At 37.7% G+C, this 22,399-nt stretch overlaps 1 protein-coding gene across 1 annotated transcript; it reads left to right on the plus strand.

Annotated features, from left to right (window-relative positions):
- The first annotated feature begins 681 nt into the window (after positions 1-681).
- On the plus strand, positions 682-20,866 carry LOC103510479 (probable serine/threonine-protein kinase clkA). Its single transcript, XM_026824507.1, has 4 exons — positions 682-809; positions 1,016-1,089; positions 18,908-19,442; positions 19,614-20,866. The coding sequence occupies exons 3-4, from the start codon at positions 19,085-19,087 to the stop codon at positions 20,462-20,464; spliced, it is 1,209 nt and encodes a 402-aa protein (XP_026680308.1). The 5' UTR covers positions 682-809; positions 1,016-1,089; positions 18,908-19,084; the 3' UTR covers positions 20,465-20,866.
- The last annotated feature ends 1,533 nt before the right edge of the window (positions 20,867-22,399 follow it).

Raw genomic sequence — 22,399 nt, forward strand, 5'->3', positions numbered from 1 at the left:
ACTACTAGGTTTTACCCTAAGGTTTTTGATAGAGGGAATTGTAATAACGAATGTTATAGTCCCAAAATCGAAGAGAGAACAAGGGCAGGGTAGGAAAAAGGGTGTTTCCAAGAACGAATCTTATTTGTTTACAATAAATTTCTCCCCAGACGGGAACCAAACCCGCAACCTAGCGCTCCACGTCTTTAGTCCTCGTACTTTATTCATTAGGTACCTTGATGGATCTGTAGTATCAACAGTGGTGTTTCTCCAGTGTTGCAAATCGCAAAGTCACCAACCCTCTCTGTCCTGTGCTTTTCTTGTCCATTTTTTTATTTTATTTTATTTTAATTTTTTTTTTGATATATATAACAATACTTCAATCATCAATACACATCAAGCCAGCTACATCATCAAAAGCATAAGGCTTAACAATCTGCCTTGTTCCTCTTAATCTTAATGAGACAGCTTTCAGAATTGAGAACTGTGGTCTGAAAAGCAGTGGTGCAAGCCGGAAGTCCTAGTGATGTAAAAAAGGAATTTTTAATTGTGTTAAGCATATTTAAATGCTTGTCACAAACATCGTTCCCTGATTATTTCACCTAGATAAATTTCATGACATGACTTGGACTCGAACCACCAACCTCCAGATCCAAAGTCCAACGCGTTAACAACTGCACCACTGAGGTTGGTGATGTAACATGGACAAAATCCCACGAGACTTTGCTGTTTGGAGTACCGTTAAGAAAAGCTTCCAACCCCTAAAGCCTGTTACACACGCCCACTAAATTGACCAACAAGTTGCAACAAATCGTAATATGTATCTTAAGGTATGTCCACACATAGTCGACCGGCTGTCGATCGATGTCGACTTAAGCGTCCACACTGCCTCGATAACATAGATTTATCTCATCGATCGACGGCCGTCGACTATGTGTGGACATACCTTTAAGCTAATAAAAGTTAAAGCAGCGTCTATCGACAGGACTTGAAAATCTTGAAATTTAAATCGTATTCTTCTTTTTTCATTTTTCAGACAAAAAATGGACGACTTCCAACCTGGCCAACTCAGTTCCTGGCAGAAAAGCTGAGCTCGGTTCCAAATAAGAGGTAAGCCACCCATTTTTTATCGCCATAAAATCGCCTGCTCATATTTCACTAAACAAACCGTAACTTTGGCAAGCTTAGTTTTATTCGTTTTTATAAGCTCAAACTTTCAAGTTAACAACACATAAGAGTCCAATCTTTCCAATACGTTAACTTGATGGACATCAGCATACCACACATAATATGAGTAGGTACATACATATTGATATCATCAGTAGTAATAGTACCTACGTACTATTATGACACATGATACGTTTCTATCGTTACATTGTAATTGTTACATTACTAGAGTTGTCCTGGAACATACCTGTGATGTTGCGGCATTAATTGTCTAATTGAAGTGACACTCTCGTTTTCTATCCTGGTATCCTCTTCATATAGGTGCGTCCACACTACAGTCGATCGATATCGCCTGGATTGGTATCATATCCTCTTTAAATTTAAAGGTACTTCCACACTACAGTCAACGGAAGTCGATGGTTGTCCATTTTGTCCATTGCCAACGCATTTAAGGTAGATAAGATGAAAGGATTTTGATGGAAGGAAAATAAGTTCAAAGTGTTTACGTATTTCAGGTGATGATGTCCAATTGATTGTGATGGAGATGGCGTCCTTCCAGCTTCGCAACACATTGGCACATGATCTAATGTGGTGCAATGAACACATCCACTAATTTGGCATGATTGGCATATCCACTAATGCGGTACAATTGGCATGTCCACTAGTGTTTCACAAGTTTTAGGGTGGAAGAAGTTATAATATTGGGTTATTTTCCCTGATTTAGAGTGCTGGAATGCTATATGAAAGTGTCGAGCTTCCTGATATATTAGAGTTCCGGAATCCAGTCACTCGATTGGGCTTCCGACACCTTGTTTTTTTCTCACTACTCATCAACCCGGATTCCAAAAGACATCATTGGTTCGACACTGACGCATTGATGTACTGATCTACTGATTGGTTCCAGTCCAATTCAATTACTATTTGCTATATCTTCTTTTCATTTGTATCTCGTAATTAAATTCCATATTTAATAATCTCTCCATCTATTTATTAAAAGATTGTGTGACTGTATAGGTTGCAGATTAACAGCGACTATATCTTGTTTTCATTGGTATCTCGTAATTAAATTCCATATTTAATAATCTCTCCATCTATTTATTAAAAGATTGTGTGATTGTATAGGTTGCAGATTAACAGCGTTTTCTATTTTTCCAAACGATTCAATATTGTATTCAGCTATCAGGATATGGAATAATGATAATCTAGGAATGCATTTATTTTATTGTGTTCGTACTGTCTATAAAACAAGTTGTGTGCTTTAAGGATTATGTTTGTTTTGTTTTTGATTGCCTCTCTGAATTGTTTGGAGAAAACTATGATAGCAATACTCTCTTTTGAACTTGGAATTCTTTGGTCCTTAGTTTTTAAATCAGTGAGAAGTCCAATAGAGATCCTTTTATGTAATCGAGAACTCTATCAACCAATGACCATGCTCGGAAACTATTAGTCCCCGAGGTTAACGAACACAATTAGCTAAATCCCCTTTAGGGGTGATTTTATTTAAACTTGTATACCTGGGGTATTTACGTACACATTAGATACTTAATACGCTCATATGATTGAACATTTAGATAAACCAGTGCATGTATGGATCATTACATTCATTACAATATAATGGGCGAATTACTTACAATAGCCATATTATGCCACTCACACTTGAACTTTTACTTTCATTCAAATGCATTTCTGCAGCAGCAGATTGGCCATTATACTCGGAAGGTGTTCATTGTGGTATCCTTAGAATGCAACTATTCTTTTATTTTCTTCTTTTATTTATTTCTTCTTTTTTTATACAGTACTAGCTGAATTCCGTCGCTTCGCTCCGGAATCCCGCTAGTTCATCCCGAGGCATGGCCAAACTTGTGGAAAAGGCATGATGTGTAATAATATTGTTACAAATTCGGATGGAAATAACATTCACTTTCTATCGTGATAAGTCATGTACTTGTTGGGATACTGAATTTGGATTTGGTCTCATACAAACAGCACAATAGGTTAGCAAGGGAAATTACTTGTAGGTAGTACTTGGGCGAACTTGGAAAAGAGCTTTTAATGGAAAACAGCTTTTAAGATATCTCTTTGTTTTAGGTATTAGAAATGTAGGTGCCTGTTTGAACCCGGAGGTTTTAATAACCAAAATTAGGGGGTCGATTTATTTATTTTATTTGGAAGAACTCGGAATTTCCAATGAAATTGGCAATCTTAAGTTCAAACCGAAAGCTTTGCTCTCTTGAATGTTGCTCAATCCTTTCTTATTGCACACCTAGACCATAAAAGGAATATTCCTACCAAATTTCAGCTTTCTAGGTGTTGTGGTTCTCGAGATAGAGCGATCAGTGTGTGAACTATGAAATGTGAAATGTGAACTGTGAAATGTGAATGAGTGAATGGATCTCGTTCTTATAATATAAGATTTACAGGGTGAACTTTTGAGCGAAGCATGCGATTGACAATCCAGTATATTAGATCACCCTAAAAACTTCTTCACAGTAAAAGTTCCCCTGCCAGGTCCGTAGCCCAAAAAAATATTTCATTATGTTTCCCATTATGAAAAAAATAATAGCTCATCCCTGAAGAGAATTTAGCCAAAAAGGAAATTTTGCACATCCACTAAACTTGTGAAAAAATCGTGTGATGGAAGTTGTCTATTCCAACACCATTGTCCAAAGGTGAACAAATGAGGGAAAATTAAAGCAAAACTATTAAAATAATAAATAACTACCGACTGTATTGACCCCATTTTGTTTAAATAATTTGGACAAAAACCTTTTGTCAAAATAGTATTTTGACCTACTTATAAATTGTACAATACCGCCCAATTTCATTCAAAATTACTTTCTTTCTACGTACGTGCGTACCTAAATTACCTAAAATCAGGTGGTCCGAATTACTTTTGAATGTCTCCCATAAAACCAGCAACAACTCACAAAACTTGGGCATCTTCAGAAGTTAAACTACCGCTACCTTCAATTTTACATCTTAATCTTGGGCCATATAAAAAATACAAACATCACGTTAAAGTGCCATGAAATTTGGTCTTTAAATGATTCCACATGATAAAGTTGAATTCTTGTAAGCACCTACTTGGCTTAAATAGCCTGTGGAACGTGAGTCGTGAGTCCCAAATAATTCTCGCGTTATCTTGAAAATGTATCTTTCTTGGAGTTATGTCAGTTGAAATGGAAATACTCGTATAGATACAAGACCGAATAGTTTCGAAAGTATGAACTTGACTTGCTACTTACTATCAGTCACAATATGTTCTTTGTAAAAAGGGGAAAAAACTGTTGTCATAATGGGACTTTGATCATAACAGGCATAATAAATAAGGCAAATTAAATAAATGAAGATCTTTACAAAATGAGCTGACTTCACTGAGCTGTCTCCTGTCTTAGATCTGGGATCTCGGAAGACCAATGATCAGATCTGAGTTCTATTCTAACCATTTCATTTGATTCAGTGATTAATTTATTGCATATTCATCGCTCATTAGCCTCATTACAATTCTCAGATAATAATTACAACTCTGGGGTACTCATTACAAGTTTAGCATGTGTGTTGGTCTCATTGATTGGTACTTTGCCGACAGTGTGGTTTGTTCATGTGGTTTTCACTTGCGTCATTGATGGAACCGTCTTGTAATCATGCAGGTGGTCTGAACAGCAGTGGTGCAAGCCGGAAGTCCTAGTGATGTCACATGGACAAAATTCCACGAGACTTTGCTGTTTGGAGTACCGTTAAGAAAAGCTTCCAACCCCTAAAGCCTGTTACACACGCCTACTAAATTGACCAACAAGTTGCAACAAATCGTAATATGTATCTTAAGGTATGTCCACACATAGTCGACCGGCTGTCGATCGATGTCGACTTAACCGTCCACACTGCCTCGATATGTTATCGAGGCAGATTTATCTCGTCGATCGACGGCCGTCGACTATGTGTGGACATACCTTTAAGCTAATAAAAGTTAAAGCAGCGTCTATCGACAGGACTTGAAAATCTTGTAGTTTGTTTGTTTGTTCAGGAATAACAACTCTTGAAAGATTGGGCCAATTTGGGTGAAATTCGGAACAACTCTTCAACATTTGAAGGTAGTTTTGGGCCCCCATTGAACCAAAAACAATCTGATGAAAAATAAATACACCGGGTACTTCTCAACTAATTATTCAAACCTTGCATCTACATATTGAGAAACTCTGTATACGGAGGTACACGTTTTCAATCAATTCAAGACGTACGAGCAGTACAGCTATAGCTTAACTCAATTTAGATTGAATTAACAAAGATCTGTCCATCTTGTTGGACACAGAGCTTAGGATATACAAAATAAATTACTCCTAAGTACATCTGAGTCTATTGTTTTCAAAATGAACAGAAACTGTGCCAGCCGAGACTTGCTCACTGTTCCCTCGATTTTTTTTATTGAGATGAGACAGTAGATCGGACTTCTTCTTCTTTCACTACACCATTTCCGAATATTATTTGGGCTCGGTCACTTTTAATGTGTACCTAATATTTCAAGCGCACAGAGATTTTAATCTCGACAAAGTGTATAATTGAAATCAACAGTCAACTCTTCGTCAGTAAAGAAATAAAGTAATTAAGGTGTTTTTAAATGAATGTTAATTTTGTTGAACGTCGAATTAAAGTCGGGATGTTTAATCTTATATTATAATAACGTATTCATATCGGCGCGGTGGTATCTTCAGGAACTTTATCTTTATCGATGAGGAACGGCTCAGTATACTAATCTGTCGTGGCGTAACGTGATGGCTATACTTATAGAGAAACGTAAGGTCCTTCATGGGGACACGGACAAGGAGGAGGGACCCTTTCCGGTGATGGTTCCTTGAATTTAACATGAGCATTTAGTCAGGATTGTCAGGAAGTAAGTTGGCCTATTGTCACGGCAAGTTAGTTTTTTGGTCATAACATCAGGTTTTAAGCCAGATTGCATTTATTGCATCATCATAACATATTAAACAACATTGCATCATCATAACATATTAAACAACAAAATAATTTGTACTGAAATTCTCGCAAAAATAGGCATCCAAGGAAATGATACTAGGACAAGACCAAAGACCACAACAATACTAACTTGATGTTCCTCCCAAAAACAAAATACTCTTGTACAAGTCACCATTGATCTTAGGGATGGATCGCTACAACTCTCTTGACGTGAAACCAGATCTGTTTCACTCAGAAAAGTAACTATTTAGATTGCCAGAGCCAGCGTAGGACTGAAAAGCCTTGGGATCGAGTGGATTAGAACACATCCCATGTATTCAGGTACACTCCATTTGTCAATGGTTTACTGATGAAATTTGTAATGAGCCCTCATACTTATTACAGAGTGATCCATCAGTTAGCGGCGATATTGCACGTCGAATGCACCAGTTATAAATGTGTCAAAGAAGTTGAGCAACGTCGCTCACGATGTATTAAGAAAGCCCGATTCTTCGGCGATTTTATGGCGATAAAAATCGGACGACTTACTTCTTATTTGGAACCGAGCTCAACTTTTCTGCAGGAACTGAGTTGGTCTGGTTGGAAGTAGTCCATTCAATTCTTCGCACCAGGGGAAAAATCCACGGTAAAAATCAAGGAGAGTTTCTTTTTTTTTCTAAACGAAGTGATCTAATAGGCGCGTCTACAAAGTGAGTTCAAAATCGGCTTCAGTGCCCCAGACATCTTAAGTCGAGTTTTACTTTTTACCACCGTGGATTGTCTCGTTCAATCCGAGGTTGACCTGGATATGTACTTACTTTACCTTCCGTGTCCACAGCATTTTTGGTGATCTTGGACACGGAAAGTAAAGTAAGCGCCTGGGTATAAAGTACAGGGAAATCCTCCTTTCATCTCAATCCCGAGTTGGTAAACCCCAGTCCCAGACTTGTAATGATTATCTGAGAATTGTAATGAGTCTAATGAGTGATGAATATGCAATAAATTAATCACTGAATCAAATGAAATGGTTAGAATAGAACTCAGATCTGATCATTGGTCTTCCGAGATCCCTAAGACAGGAGACAGCTCAGTGAAGTCAGCTCATTTTGTAAAGATCTTCATTTGTTTAATTTGCCTTATTTATTATGCCTGTGATCAAAGTCCCATTATGACAACAGTTTTTTCCCCTTTTTACAAAGAACATATTGTGACTGATAGTAAGTAGCAAGTCAAGTTCATATCCAGGCTGTAAACTATTAAGATCCCTATCAGCTATCATAGCACATGTTTTAATTTGAGCTTAAAGTCCATCCAGTTGATATGTACTGCAATTAAATCATTTAGTAGCCGTGAAAATCGCGATTAAGTTATTTTTAGAATAGGATCAGTTCAGCAAACCGGAAAATCCGAAACTGACACAGATTTGACGCGAGCCCTTCTGGGCGATTTTATTATGTCTTTTACAAATTTTACAACTTAAATAGAGCTTAAAACTTGTAGTTCTCTTAGGAACCGAACTTTATCGTCTATTTTATCTTTGTAACATAATAAATATTGTTAACGGCCAGGTAGACAGCTCTGTAACTACTTGTACACTTTTATTGTATCGTAAAATTCATCACTCTTTAGGTTGTGTAGTAGCAACGAAAGTAATATCTGTGAAAGACGAGAGGAGTTCTTAAGCACTATTTAAACAAAATGGGGTCAATACAGTCGGTAGTTATTTATTATTTTAATAGTTTTGCTTTAATTTTCCGTCATTTGTTCACCTTTGGACAATGGTGTTGGAATAGACAACGTCCACCACACGATTTTTTCACAAGTTTAGTGGATGTGCAAAATTTCCTTTTTGGCTAAACTCTCTTCAGGGATGAGCTTCTATTTTTTTCATAATGGGAAACATAATGAAATATTTTTTTTTTGGGGCTACGGACCTGGCAGGGGAACTTTTACTGTGAAGAAGTTTTTAGGGTGATCTAATATACTGGATTGTCAATCGCATGCTTCGCTCAAAAGTTCACCCTGTAAATACTGTATAAAAAAAGAAGAAATAAATAAATAAAAGAATAGTTGCATTCTAAGGATACCACAATGAATACCTTCCGAGTATAATGGCCAATCGGCTGCTGCAGAAATGCATTTGAATGAAAGTAAAAGTTCAAGTGTGAGTGGCATAATATGGCTATTGTAATTCGCCCATTATATTGTAATGAATGTATTGATCCATACACGCACTGGTTTATCTAAATGTTCAATCATATGAGCGTATTAAGTATTTAATGTGTACGTAAATACCCTAAAGTCCAGGTATATAAGTTTAAATAAAATCACCCCTAAGGGGGATTTAGCTAATTGTGTTCGTTAACCTCGGGGACTAATAGTTTCCGAGCATGGTCATTGGTTGATAGAGTTCTCGATTACATAAAGGAGTCAATTTAACACGTATAAATGTGGGATGTTATTTGAATAGGTGCAAAAAGAGAGGGACCAAGTTTAATATTTTTGAAAACCAACATTTTCGTACACTCGTGTCTTCTTCACCTTTTGCCGCTTATACGGGGTCGGCGTTCGTAGACAAACGTCCAAGCAATAAATTCCCAATAATTACGTCAGCCATAGAGAAAACATGAGACACACATTATATCAAACAATAGATCTTCGTCTCAGATACATTGTCTTTTTGAATGAAGCCTCCACGTCTATTTCTGAACATTAATGGTTAATGGTGTTTAGCTTTTCATGTTTTGTGGATCTCAGTGGATTGATGGGTTCAGGTTTTAGAGAAATACAGAGGCATAGTAGGGGTTTTTCATGGGATCAAAGTGCATTACACTCGTGGAACCTATGTGGGATTCAACCTTGGGAATGTAGCCGGGTGCATAACAACAATAAGCCACGTGGGTAACGTTAAATTTTCAAAATTAAGATCAACTAAAACAGTCGGGAATGTGCTGAGCTGAGTGAGAGTGAGGACTGAGTTCTCAATTCTGAAAGCTGTCTCATTAAGATTAAGAGGAACAAGGCAGATTGTTAAGCCTTATGCTTTTGTAAAATCAAGATCAACTAAATCAGTCGGGAATCTATGAACAAGAAAAGCACAGGACAGAGAGGGTTGGCGACTTTGCGATTTGCAACACTGGAGAAACACCACTGTTGATACTATACAGATCCATCAAGGTACCTAATGAATAAAGTACGAGGACTAAAGACGTGGAGCGCTAGGTTGCGGGTTTGGTCACACTAAGAAGATATAAGAAGGGCCATCAGCTAAAGCCCTAGGTCGCTGCGACCTGATTAGATCTGTTGTGACATCAAGAAAGAACACTTTCTTTCGGGTATTGATAAGTAGAGAAGATACATTCTCTGCTCAAATGATCATCACACTGAAAATTAGTGGTTTAATCAATGACACGTATCCCATCAGTGGTTGGTCAATCGGTGAAGCCAACAGCTGAAATTTTGAAAATTTACTCGAGAAGTCGAGATGTTATCAAACGGTTGAGGACGGTAAAGGCTCATGGTTTATAAAGAAAAAAAAAACCGCCTTCTATTGCCAACCCCCGAAAGGGACGATATACGAGCAAGAATACCTACGATATGGGTCACGTCAGGTATAAGGCCTAGTTCAAGTCCACTTACCTTACTTTGGTTCAAAGTAAGTTTAAACACTACAAATACGATGTTATCAAACGGTTGAGGACGGTAAAGGCTCATGGTTTATAAAGAAAAAAAAACCGCCTTCTATTGCCAACCCCCGAAAGGGACGATATACGAGCAAGAATAGCTACGATATGGGTCACGTCAGGTATAAGGCCTAGTTCAAGTCCACTTACCTTACTTTGGTTCAAAGTAAGTTTAAACACTACAAATACAGAGCTGGCTGGCTCATTCCGAATGCATCTCGCGTACCCAAGTGTGATAATACGCTACAGTGTGTGTGTGTGTGTGTGTGTGTGTCTGTGTGTGTGAGTGAGTGTGTGTGTGTGTGTGTGTGTGAATACATATTGCTGTATGATGTACATTAGGTACGAAGTATGTGTGATACTTTTTTATAATTCAATTAAAACCCATGTTGCTCGCTTCCACTTTCTTGGTGTTTCATGTTAGGAAGTGTGTATGTTTGTATTGTTGAAGACACAATGTCAGTATCGAATTAGATCATCGTGAAATGAAATCGAGGTGGGTAGGTCATTCGCGGTAGGACCGATTTGTCTGGTATTCTTGCTGACGGTTTTATTCTTGGCTCTTTTATAAAGGTTTGTAGTTAATCTAACCAGACGAATTAGTACCTGTAGATATACAGATAAATGGAATAAAGAACTACAAAGGATTAAATCTTTTATTACAAATTTTGTAATCTTCATGTTGGACACCATTATTTACCCATTACTGACTTTTTAGGAGGAACTTGAAATCCGGTCCGATAGGACCAAAATTCTTGCCAAAAAGTGAGAAGTCATCAGAACTTTTTTATATTGTAAGTTGGCTCAAGAACTATGTAATAAATAAAATACTCTCGTTTTCGTGGCGAAAACCGACCGCGAAATCCACACAAGGAAGAATACCCACTTGTGAATCCAGCATAAGAAAGTTGATTTAGCATACGTTATAGAAAACGAAATTTATTCTGCTACTAAGACGAGGTTCTACGTGATCGTAAGCCCGATCATTATATTACATGCATGGCTTGTGTGGCGGAATCGAAAATTTTGGCATTCGTATGCCATACTAATGGACATGGCTGTAGTGACTAGCTGGCTAGAACATTATCTATAGCTATGGATAATTAAGTTCTAAAAACTTGGGACAATTACCCATTATTATTGTGAAGAAACAATGTGATTTTTACTTTCTTTCTAACGTTAACTTCCAAAATCTTTGTTGAATTTTACTATGGTTCTCATACTTCTGCTTTAATGGTTTTTTCAAAAGACAGAAGAAACATGCAAATATCATTCTTGACAATTTTTTTCCCTAAAAAGCGTTAAAAATACAGAATAAAATTTGGAAATCGCGGCCTGATATATTTATACTTTATGATTTCAAAGTCGTTTAACTAGCGGATTGTAGACATCACTACATCGCATCGCATCGCATCGTTTGGCTGATAGAGGTTCAACATCACTGTATTACTGATAGTCTGCTAAGTTCTTTACTGACGGGAGTTTTACCTTCCAATCGACGACAAGCTACCCGCTTCCTCACGTAACATCACCCAGCCTGAAAGGGGCCCGAGGAAAGGCAGTAGCACGCAATTGCCCAGATACCTATCTCGATATTCGATATGGTCACCTATCTGGATACCAACCACGCGCGACGTTGCTCAACTTCTTTGACACATTTATAACTGGTGCATTCGACGTGCAATATCGCCGCTAACTGATGGATCACTCTGTAATAATTGTATGAAGGCTCATTACAAATTTCATCAGTAAACCATTGACAAATGGAGTGTGCCTGAATTCATGTGATGTGTTCTAATCCACTCGACCCCAAGGCTTTTCAGTCCTACGCTGGCTCTGGCAGTCTAAGTAATGTATTTGTATTTTTAAATTTTGTTCAAAAGCGCTACAAAATATTCCGCTCTGAATTGAGATGTAAGATTTCAAGTCGTGATATTACACTCTTCCTTCTAGTCTAGGTCCGGGTATACTTTCTATGAGATCCTCTTCCTACTTGGAATGAAGATGAAGTAAACAATATAATTTACTAAAAACATTCTAAACACTTTATAAAGCAATGTTTATAATAACACACTTACATGTTAGCACTTACCATTACTATGTGCTAGCATTTCTTCCATGACCTTTAATCACTTTCACTGAAAGTTTCCTGGGTTTTGTGTGTTGAATACTTCTCCTGAAGCCAGAAGATACCTCCGTTATTATGGTAATGTTTAGCTCCATTATAGGATCACCTATGGTAATATCTGTTTAGCTCCATTATAGGACTGATCACCTACCTATTTATTATGCATGGTATACTCGGTGTAGTGTAAATGCTTTTTAATTCGAATAGTGGTGTAAAAGTGTAACCTCTTTGCACCTGTGGCTGTGGGATATAGGTGCTTCTTTAGTGGGGGACATATAGGTGCCACTTACTTTGTTAGTTCCGTGGTGAGACCGAGTCATCTCATGGTCAACACTCGGAAGTACCTGCATAAATCATGGAGATCTGCCTAACATGTGGCTTCAAACTTCAAATATGTTGGAAGTGGGTACAGAGTCTGTATAGCGTATACTGTGATCTAAAGGTGTGTTTCAACATGGTTGACCGGCCGTCGATCGACGCGGCGTCGGTCGATATCGATCAACGATGTTATCGAGGCAGTGTGGACGGTGTCGACATCAGTCGACAGCCAGTCGACTATGTGTGGCTGTGGACACTCCTTAACACCGCATAGTCATCTTGGGGCAAAGACATACCTACGGAAAGTGACAAATTCTCAAACCGTACCTACTATTAGGTTTTACCCTAAGGTTTGATAGAGGGAATTGTAATAACGAACGTTATAGTCCCAAAATCGAAAAGAGAACAAGGGCAGGGTAGGAAAAGGGTGTTTCCAAGAACGAATCTTATTTGTTTACAATAAATTTCTCCCCAGATGGGAACCAAACCCGCAACCTAGCGCTCCACGTCTTTAGTCCTCGTACTTTATTTTATTCATTACCTTTTTGGATCTGTAGTATCAACAGTGGTGTTTCTCCAGTGTTGCAAATCGCAAAGTCGCCAACCCTCTCTGTCCTGTGCTTTTCCTGTCCATAGATTCCCGACTGTTTTAGTTGATCTTAATTTTGAAAATTTAACGTCACCCACGTGGCTTATTGTTGTTATGCACCCGGCTACATTCCCAAGGTTGAATCCCACATAAGTTCCACGAGTGTAATGCACTTTGATCCCATGAAAAACCCCTACTATGCCTCTGTATTTCTTTAAAACCTGAACCCATCAATCCACTGAGATCCACAAAACATGAAAAGCTAAACACCATTAGTGTTCAGAAATAGACGTGGAGGCTTTATTCAAAAAGACTTAATCTATCTGAGACGAAGATCTATTGTTTGATATAATGATTGTGTGTCTCATGTTTTCTCTATGGCTGACGTAATTATTGGGAATTCATTGCTTGGACGTTTGTCTACGAACGCCGACCCCGTATAAGCGGCAAAAGGTGAAGAAGACACGAATGTACGAAAATGTTAATTTTCAAAAATCCTAAACTTGGTCCCTCTCTTTTTGCACTTATTCAAATAACATCCCACATTTATACGTGTTAAATTGACTCGATTTAGGAAGTCATCTTTTCTGATTTTAATCTGTGCTTAAGAACTCCTCTCGTCTTTCACAGATATTACTTTCGTTGCTACTACACAACCTAAAGAGTGATGAATTTTACGATACAATAAAGTTGTACAAGTAGTTTCAAAGCTGTCTACCTGGCCGTTAACAATATTTATTATGTTACGAAGATAAAATAAGACGATAAAGTTCGGTTCCTAAGAGAACTACAAGTCATAAGCTCTATTTAAGTTGTAAAATTTGTAAAAGACATAATAAAATCGCCCAGAAGGGCTCGCGTCAAATCTGTGTCAGTTTCGGATTTTCCGGTTTGCTGAACTGATCCTATTCTAAAAATAATTTAATCGCGATTTTCACGGCTACTAAATGATTTAATTGCAGTACATATCAACTGGAAGGACTTTAAGCTCAAATTAAAACATGTGCTACGATAGCTGATAGGGATCTTAATAGTTTACAGCCTGGGGCATATATCGTATTTATTATGACTACTCGCACTCTGTGGAACATACACGATGCTGAGATTAGTACCAGGGCTTGATTCATGCTGGGGTTTACCAACTCGGGATTGAGATGAAAGGAGGATTGCCCTGTACTTTATACCCAGGTGCTTACTCTACTTTCCGTGTCCAAGATCACCAAAAATGCTGTGGACACGGAAAAGGTAAAGTAAGTACATATCCAGGTCAACTTCGGATTGATCGAGACAATCCACGGTGGTAAAAAGTAAAATTCGACCTAAGATGTCTGGGGACCGGCCACTGAAGCCGAGTTTAACACCAAAAATGCTGTGGACACGGAAAGTAATGTAAGTACATTAGTACATATCCAGGTCAACCTCGGATTGAACTCAATCCTGAGACAATCCACGGTGGTAAAACGTAAAATTCGACCTAAGATGTCTGGGGCCGGCCACTGAAGCCGAGTTTAAACTCACTTTGTAGACGCGCCTATTAGATCACTTCGTTTAGAAAAAAAAGAAACTCTCCTTGATTTTTACGGTGGATTTTTCCCCTAGTACGAAGAATTGAATGGACTACTTCCAACCAGACCAACTCAGTTCCTGCAGAAAAGTTGAGCTCGGCTCCCAATAAGAAGTCGTCCGATTTTTATCGCCATAAAATCGCCGAAGAATCGGGCTTTCTTGACACATCGTGCTCAAACCCTTTAGATTCGGGCCTGACAGCACGATGGTGTTGATAGCAAAAACTACTGATAGTAATCTCTCGCGATAGTAATATGGTGCTGCTGATGGAAAAAGATAGCAGAGGTGTGAATTATGAGCGTCGCTGGGTGCTACACTTTGAATCATTCATTATTTCACCAACTTGGGAAAAAAGATAGCAGAGGTGTGAATTATGAGCGTCGCTGGGTGCTACACTTTGAATCATTCATTATTTCACCAACTTGGGAGCTATATGAATATGGACTTGAAACAAACATTAAATTTGAAAGCGGACACAGTAATGTAGAGTACATGCATACTGTTTTACTGTCCGTTGTTCTTACTTTCCTTATTTTTACCTCCTGTTGAACATTTTGTTATTGAACAAAAAAGAGTTCTAATGCTATTGAACGAAAGGAGTTCTTTCTAATATTATTCCTGAAGATATTGCAGTTTGTTTGTTTGTTTGTTTGTTCAGGAATAACTCTTGAACCAATTTTGGTGAAATTCGGAACAACTCTTCAACATTTGAAGGTAGTTTTGGGCCCCCATTGAACCAAAAACAATCTGATGAGAAATAAATACACCGGGTACTTCTCAACTAATTATTCAAACCTTGCATCTACATATTGAGAAACTCTGTATACGGAGGTACACGTTTTCAATCAATTCAAGACGTACGGGCAGTACAGCTATAGCTTAACTCAATTTGGATTGAATTAACAAGATCTGTCCATCTTGTTGGACACAGAGCTTAGGATATACAAAATAAATTACTCTTAAGTACATCTGAGTCTATTGTTTTCAAAATGAACAGAAACTGTGCCAGCCGAGACTTGCTCACTGTTTCCTCGACTTTTTTTATTGAGATGAGACAGTAGATCGGACTTCTTCTTCTTTCACTACACCATTTCCGAATATTATTTGGGGTCGGTGTTACCCTCCTTTATCCTACCCCTCCATACCCTCCCCTCTAGAGTAGATCTGACTAGACTGGAGTAGTATTTGAACAAAAACAATAGCAACCATGTTTAGTCAAAAACACATCCAGAGGGACGCTTAAACTTCGAAACTTAGAAGTAATCAAAGTATTACTGATTGCTGAACATTATAAAAGAGACAGTGAAATCTACCACATTTTTCAGTAGAATGGAAAATTAATGGAGCCTTATGAAAGAGACCAGAAAACTTCCATAGGGAAAAGTAAGAAATATTGGAATTCACAAAGGATTTCGTAAGACTCCCATTTCAAAGGAATGCAGAAGATTTAAGTAGTAAAAGAAGACCGCGTGAATATAACTCCAGTCTGCCAATCTTTTATCACAGGGGGAACAATACAAACAGTCTGATTTAGAAAGAAAGTAAAAATCACATTGTTTCTTCACAATAATAATGGGTAATTGTCCCAAGTTTTTAGAACTTAATTATCCATAGCTATAATGTTCTAGCCAGCTAGTCACTACAGCCATGTCCATTAGTATGGCATACGAATGCCAAAATTTTCGATTCCGCCAGACAAGCCATGCATGTAATATAATGATCGGGCTTACGATCACGTAGAACCTCGTCTAAGTAGCAGATAAGAAAATCAGTCCAAGAACTGACAAGAACATTGTATATAGCACATTGAGAACTTCAATAACATAAGAAGAGATGGATGAAAAGGAAAGTATACGAAAACGCACAAAATATCAAGCACATAACACAAGTCACTTCATCAATGAGTGCAATAATCACAGCGATATGATATCTGACGATTCATGTGAAACTCATCCACAATATTCTAGAAGAAAATCAGTCCAAGAACTGACAAGAACATTGTATATAACACATTGAGAACTTCAATAATAAAAGAAGAGATGGATGAAAAGGAAAGTATACGAAAACGCACAAAATATCAAGCGCATAACACAAGTCACTTCATCAATGAGTGCAATAATCACAGCGATATGATATCTGACGATTCATGTGAAACTCATCCACAATATTCTAAAGTAGCAGAATAAATTTCGTTTTCTATAACGTATGCTAAATCAACTTTCTTATGCTGGGATTCACAAGTGGGTATTCTTCCTTGTGTGGATTTCGCGGTCGGTTTTCGCCACGAAAATGAGAGTATTTTATTTATTACATAGTTTTTGAGCCAATAGAACTACGAAAAAAGTTCTGATGACTTCTCACTTTTTGGCAAGAATTTTGGTCCTACAGTCGAACCTGGATAAACGAGACCTGGATAAACGAGAAACCTGGATAAACAAGAAATTTTCAAATCCCCTTCATTTTCGGGCCATGATTAAACCACTGATTTTCAGTGTGAGGATCATTTGAGCAGAGAATGTATCTTCTCTACTTATCAATACCCGAAAGAAAGTGTTCTTTCTTGATGTCACAACAGATCTAATCAGGTCGCAGCGACCTAAGGCTTCAATAGCTGATGGCCCTTCTTATACATTCTTAGTGTGACAGGTGACCACCTTTGAAGCGTCTACCTTACTCGGAACTTACTAAGGATAAGTAATTCAGTTATGGTTCTCCGATGGAGAGTCAGATTACTGGATTTGATGTTAATCTTGACCGGGTCTTGCGCCCAAGTGACACGGTTCTCACAGAATAGGAACTTGGGATTAGTAGGAATTCTTCCAGAACTTTGTATTGTACGGAGCCATTTCCTTGATGAGGATACTAACGGAGGAAACTTGGAGCTTTGTTTATACGTCCGTAGTATTGGACTTGACTGTCATCATCAGCTATTGTTCAGTGTCATGAGCTGACGTTTGCTGCGTCACTATATCCTATGTGCTATTCTTTGGGCTTACGGTGATACAGACAATTCCCAAAACCTTTAACGAGTCTTTGTCAGTTCATCTTTTGTTTTGATTGTCTTGGACCAATAACCAATACGCCGCGCCGCGTAGTGAAGTTAAGGAACGTCATTAGTAGTGACGTTTGCTACGTCACTATATCCTATGTGCAATTCTTTGGGCTTACGGTGATACAGACAATCCCAAAACATTTAACGAGTCTTTGTCAGTTCATCTTTTGTTTTGATTGTCTTGGACCAATTACCAATACGCCGCGCTTCGGAGTGCAATCACCCTTGCGAACTTCGGAGTGCAATCACCCTTGCGAAGACAACTGAGGAACTTATTCAAATATCAACGGAAAAGATGATGCAATAAATGCAATCTGGCTTGAAACCTGATGTTATGACCAAAGCTGACGTTTGCTACGTCACTATATCCTATGTGCAATTCTTTGGGCTTACTGTGATACAGACAATTCCCAAAACCTTTACGATTCTTTGTCAGTTCATCTTTTGTTTTGATTGTCTTGGACCAATAACCAATACGCCGCGCCGCGTAGTGAAGTTAAGGAACGTCATAACTTGCCGTGATAATAGGCCAACTTACTTCCTGACAATCCTGACTAAATGCTCATGTTAAATTCAAAGAACTATCACCGGAAAGGGTCCCTCCTCCTTGTCCGTGTCCCCATGAATGACCTTAGGTTTCTCTATAAGTATAGTCATCACGTTACGCCACGACAGATTAGTATACTGAGCCGTTCCTCATCAATAAAGATAAAGTTCCTGAAGACACCACCGCGCCGATATGAATAGGTTATTATAATTTAATTAAACATCCCGACGTTCAACAAAATTAACATTCATTTAAAAACACCTTAATTACTTTATTTCTTTACTGACGAAGAGTTGACTGTTGATTTCAATTATACTCTTTGTTGAGTTTAAAATCTCTGTGCGCTTGAAATATTAGGTACACTTTAAAAGTGAGAGTTGTTTACTCGAACGTCTTCAATTTGTCAAACTCCTCTCAACTCTTCTAGAGTTTCAATTAGCGAATCATTATTTAAAAGTGTATTTTTTCTAGATGATTAGAAACTGTTGGTCCATTTCGCAATGTCCAGACTGTAAGAGCTTTATTGATCCCATCAATATTGATGGTGAAGAGTAAGACACAGGTATTATCAGATGATATATCGCGTCCATCTTTAGAGAGAGGCATCTCTAACCCCTCAAGCTTGGCATCCTCTTGCCTATCGTGCTAAATGATCTCATGACAAGATAAATGCAACTTGTGAAAGTGAAGTCCTTTGTCTCCTCAAATTGCGTAGTTCCTTATTGCACAACCCATTGCCTACCAGCATGACATTCTAAATGAACTTTGAGATAGAATTGTAAAACTATAAACTGTTTTACTTACTGTGAAGTGCCCACTAATTACTCAGATAATTGCATGTAGTTACTCATTTGCTCATTTCAATGACGTGTGAGAGTGTGATTTTATGGCAATTCATTAGCTTCCGTTTGTTTTTTTCTGATTTCAGATGATCTCATCTAGAATTAGCTGCTCATGTTGAACACTCTCATGACCACTTGAAAGCGGAATCAATTAGAATCCCAAGTAAATTGGACGATCGAAATCGTAAAATAAGAAAATCAGTCCAAGAACTGACAAGAACATTGTATATAGCACATTGAGAACTTCAATAACATAAGAAGAGATGGATGAAAAGGAAAGTATACGAAAACGCACAAAATATCAAGCACATAACACAAGTCACTTCATCAATGAGTGCAATAATCACAGCGATATGATATCTGACGATTCATGTGAAACTCATCCACAATATTCTAATATCAAAGTTACCAATACCTATCAAAACCCATCAAAAATGTACCATTATTTGCTAGGTAGATTAAATGTCCACAGTTGTACCCATGTAATAAAGCTAATCACTGTTCTAGTAATGATAGGGTTTGTAAATAGTGCTCCCCTAGCAAGCTCAGGAGGGTCTGAGGAAAATCAAAATAGTTTTAATACCATTAGTAAAGACAATTCTCTCAAGTCCAGTAGAATTGGTAAGTCTTTGTTCTTCAACAGTTGTACCCATGTAATAAAGTTAATCACTGTGCTAGTAATGATAGGGTTTGTAAATAGTGCTCCCCTAGCAAGCTCAGGAGAGTCTGAGGAAAATCAAAATAGTTTTAATACCATTAGTAAAGACAATTCTCTCAAGTCCAGTAGAATTGGTAAGTCTTTGTTCTTCAACAATCCGTTGACTGATTTGTATTTCAATAACCAGTATCAAAATGAAGAGCTGTTAGCTAACAACAATGAGGACTACATGGATAATACTAACGATGAAGTTATGTCTAGAGCTAGACCAAGTGGAAGCAACAAGAAGAAATATACAAACTCTCCCATCTATTACATCAGAATCCCTCCATCTCCCTATGTCCATGTACCAGGATATGGCTATGTCAGTGAATCACCAAGTCTGAAACCACCACCTGAAGTGATGCAAAGTGAAGCGGAACCAAACAAAATGAGTGCTGGAGGAATGTTCAACCAAAACTATATGCAGCCAAATCAAAACGTATATCAGCAACCCTCCTCTACAGCAAACATACCCAACTACATGTCAAACATAATGAACTCAGCATCCAACTACATGACATCGCAGAACTACATGAACTACAATCCAGCTCCCACTTCAAACAACTACTTCCCAAACTATCCAAATCAAATGAACTTACCCTATCAAAACGAAGATTACAACAACGGTGTCTATCCTGCAAATACCTTCCCATTGAATAATCAAGGCTTCAACCAAGGGAATGCCAACAAATATCAAAACTCTCCAATCTATAATCTTCCACTCCAGTTTTTAGCCAATGGCAAGCCGACCCATGTGTACACACTGCAAAACGAAATACAAGCGACCCCAATGAAACCAAGCAAGCCAAGTCGACCCGATTCCCCCATTTATAATTTGGACAAAGGACCCTATGTGTTCAATGGAAAACCAACGGATATTATTCTGCTCCGAGATGCTTATAACGCTCTTTATGACGACACTATTAATAATTTCTACCCCTGAGTAATCCACAATCCCTCGCATTCGGAACATTATGTGTGAGATCCCAGTATGTTGAGATTGTTGAGCTATACCATTGAACTTGATCGTAGATTCTGAATTTTTTGTCAGTAAATAACTGTAGAAGGCACAGACTTGCATAAAAATCATTAAGAGGGCTTTACGTTGATCGATTCCGTGAGGATAATTTAGGAACAGTTTAAAATCCTAGAGAAAAAGTTTAGGTGTCATGAAGTCTTGAGTTGCTCCTCGTAGATTCGTATAAGCGCAACCCGATCTTTAGGGCTGTTTGCCCCTACACCTAAGCCTAAAAGTGGGGTTTTTGTGAACGGAGTTAAGCTGTTGCCCCTCAGACCCTTCTGCATGACAATTTTTATTAGTTTAAAATTCGAATCAATTACCAAGTAATTACTGTAAATCTAATTAATAGCATTTGCTATAGCATTGAAGATTCTTTTATGTAATAATTTTATTTTTATTATATCAAATAGTTTTATTTATTTGTAAATAAAGAAGCAAAGTACCTTTAATATTATTTTTTTAGAACTGTCATCATTTTGATGCAAAGTTGTGTCCTGATATTTTCTTTGTTTCCTTACATCCTATTCAGCATGAGAATTTTTTTAATCATGTTCGGCATTAAGCATAGGTACTTAAATGCTTTTTATTGTCCCCCAATTATTACACCAATATAAATTTTATCAATTTCATCTTATTCAGCATAAGTAAATATTTACCTACCTAAGTATATGATGAGTACCTGTGTATGTGTGGCAATTTTGACAGCCCATTTTAATATGTAGTAGTAGTACCCATTCATTGAAGAAGAAATCTCAATGTGCATGCCCTGCACATTGCATACTTTAATAAATGTGCGGCGACTATAAGAAGTTGGAACTTTTCTTGTTGGTCGTAGCCACTCGCCACTGTTGCTTACCTACTACCTGCCCATGATCTGACTATTAGAGGGAAACATTTTTTTAAGAGGTTTGAGAGAGGGAACTGTAACTGCTAAGGTCTTATCGTCCCGAAATTGAAGAGAGAAGGAAGACAGGATAGGAGAAAGCCAGCCGTTCCGAGAACGAACATTATCCCATCAGGATAAAATCCACCCCGGGCGGGAATCGAACCCGCGGCTTAGCGCTTACAAGGCAGACGCACTACGAACCAAGCTAACTAGGCTGGCAAGGGAAACATTTATTTAAATAGGTATATTCAAATAAAGCGGCTGTCAGTCTTTGCCTGGTTGCACATCACAGCAAAACCACCATGTAATTTGAAATAATCAATTATCGTGGGGGGGGGCGATAAATGAGAATGCAAATCGAACGATTGTTCATAAAAACAAAATTGGAACAGTTCTTGAACTTTATTGTAGTAAAATAATAGGTATGGGTAGATATAAAATAAAAATAATCTTAACGAAACACAAAGGCAAATAGAATAACAAGATTCTGGTAAATTTACAAAATAGGTGTATGTATATCTCCGTATATACTCGTAATCTTATCAGTACCTAAAAATATCCTAGTTATTTGAGAAACATCAACTTCTTAGGGCATAGGTACCAGATTAATTCTTAGGTAATAAAATCAGGAACAAAAAATTATCTTACAAAATTCGTACCTAGGTATTTGAGAAACATCAACTTCTTAGGGCATAGGTACCAGATTAATTCTTAGGTAATAAAATCAGGAACAAAAAATTATCTTACAAAATAACAATAATAATATTTTCCAGTATTCGGATCACAAAATACCTTTGGCATGGATGGATATTATACCTTTGGCATGGATGGTACCTTCAAATTCCGTCTTTTCGTATTCATGTTTACAAATTTTCTCCCTATCCTCTTGTATGTAGGTAGCCTATACCTACTTTTTACTTAAGTTATATATAGAAATGGATACTTACGTTATATATAGAAATGGAGACGAA

Source organism: Diaphorina citri, unplaced genomic scaffold, assembly GCF_000475195.1.
Source record: "Diaphorina citri unplaced genomic scaffold, Diaci psyllid genome assembly version 1.1 scaffold603, whole genome shotgun sequence".
Lineage (NCBI taxonomy): Eukaryota > Metazoa > Arthropoda > Insecta > Hemiptera > Psyllidae > Diaphorina > Diaphorina citri.

Bases quoted from the DNA above. Each gene is read 5' to 3' on its own strand.
- LOC103510479 (XM_026824507.1), top strand. From the start codon at position 19,085: ATGGATGAAAAGGAAAGTATACGAAAACGCACAAAATATCAAGCACAT. The intron at 19,443-19,613 runs GTAAGTCTTTGT...CCAGTAGAATTG, and splicing joins TCTCAAGTCCAGTAGAATTG to GTAAGTCTTTGTTCTTCAAC.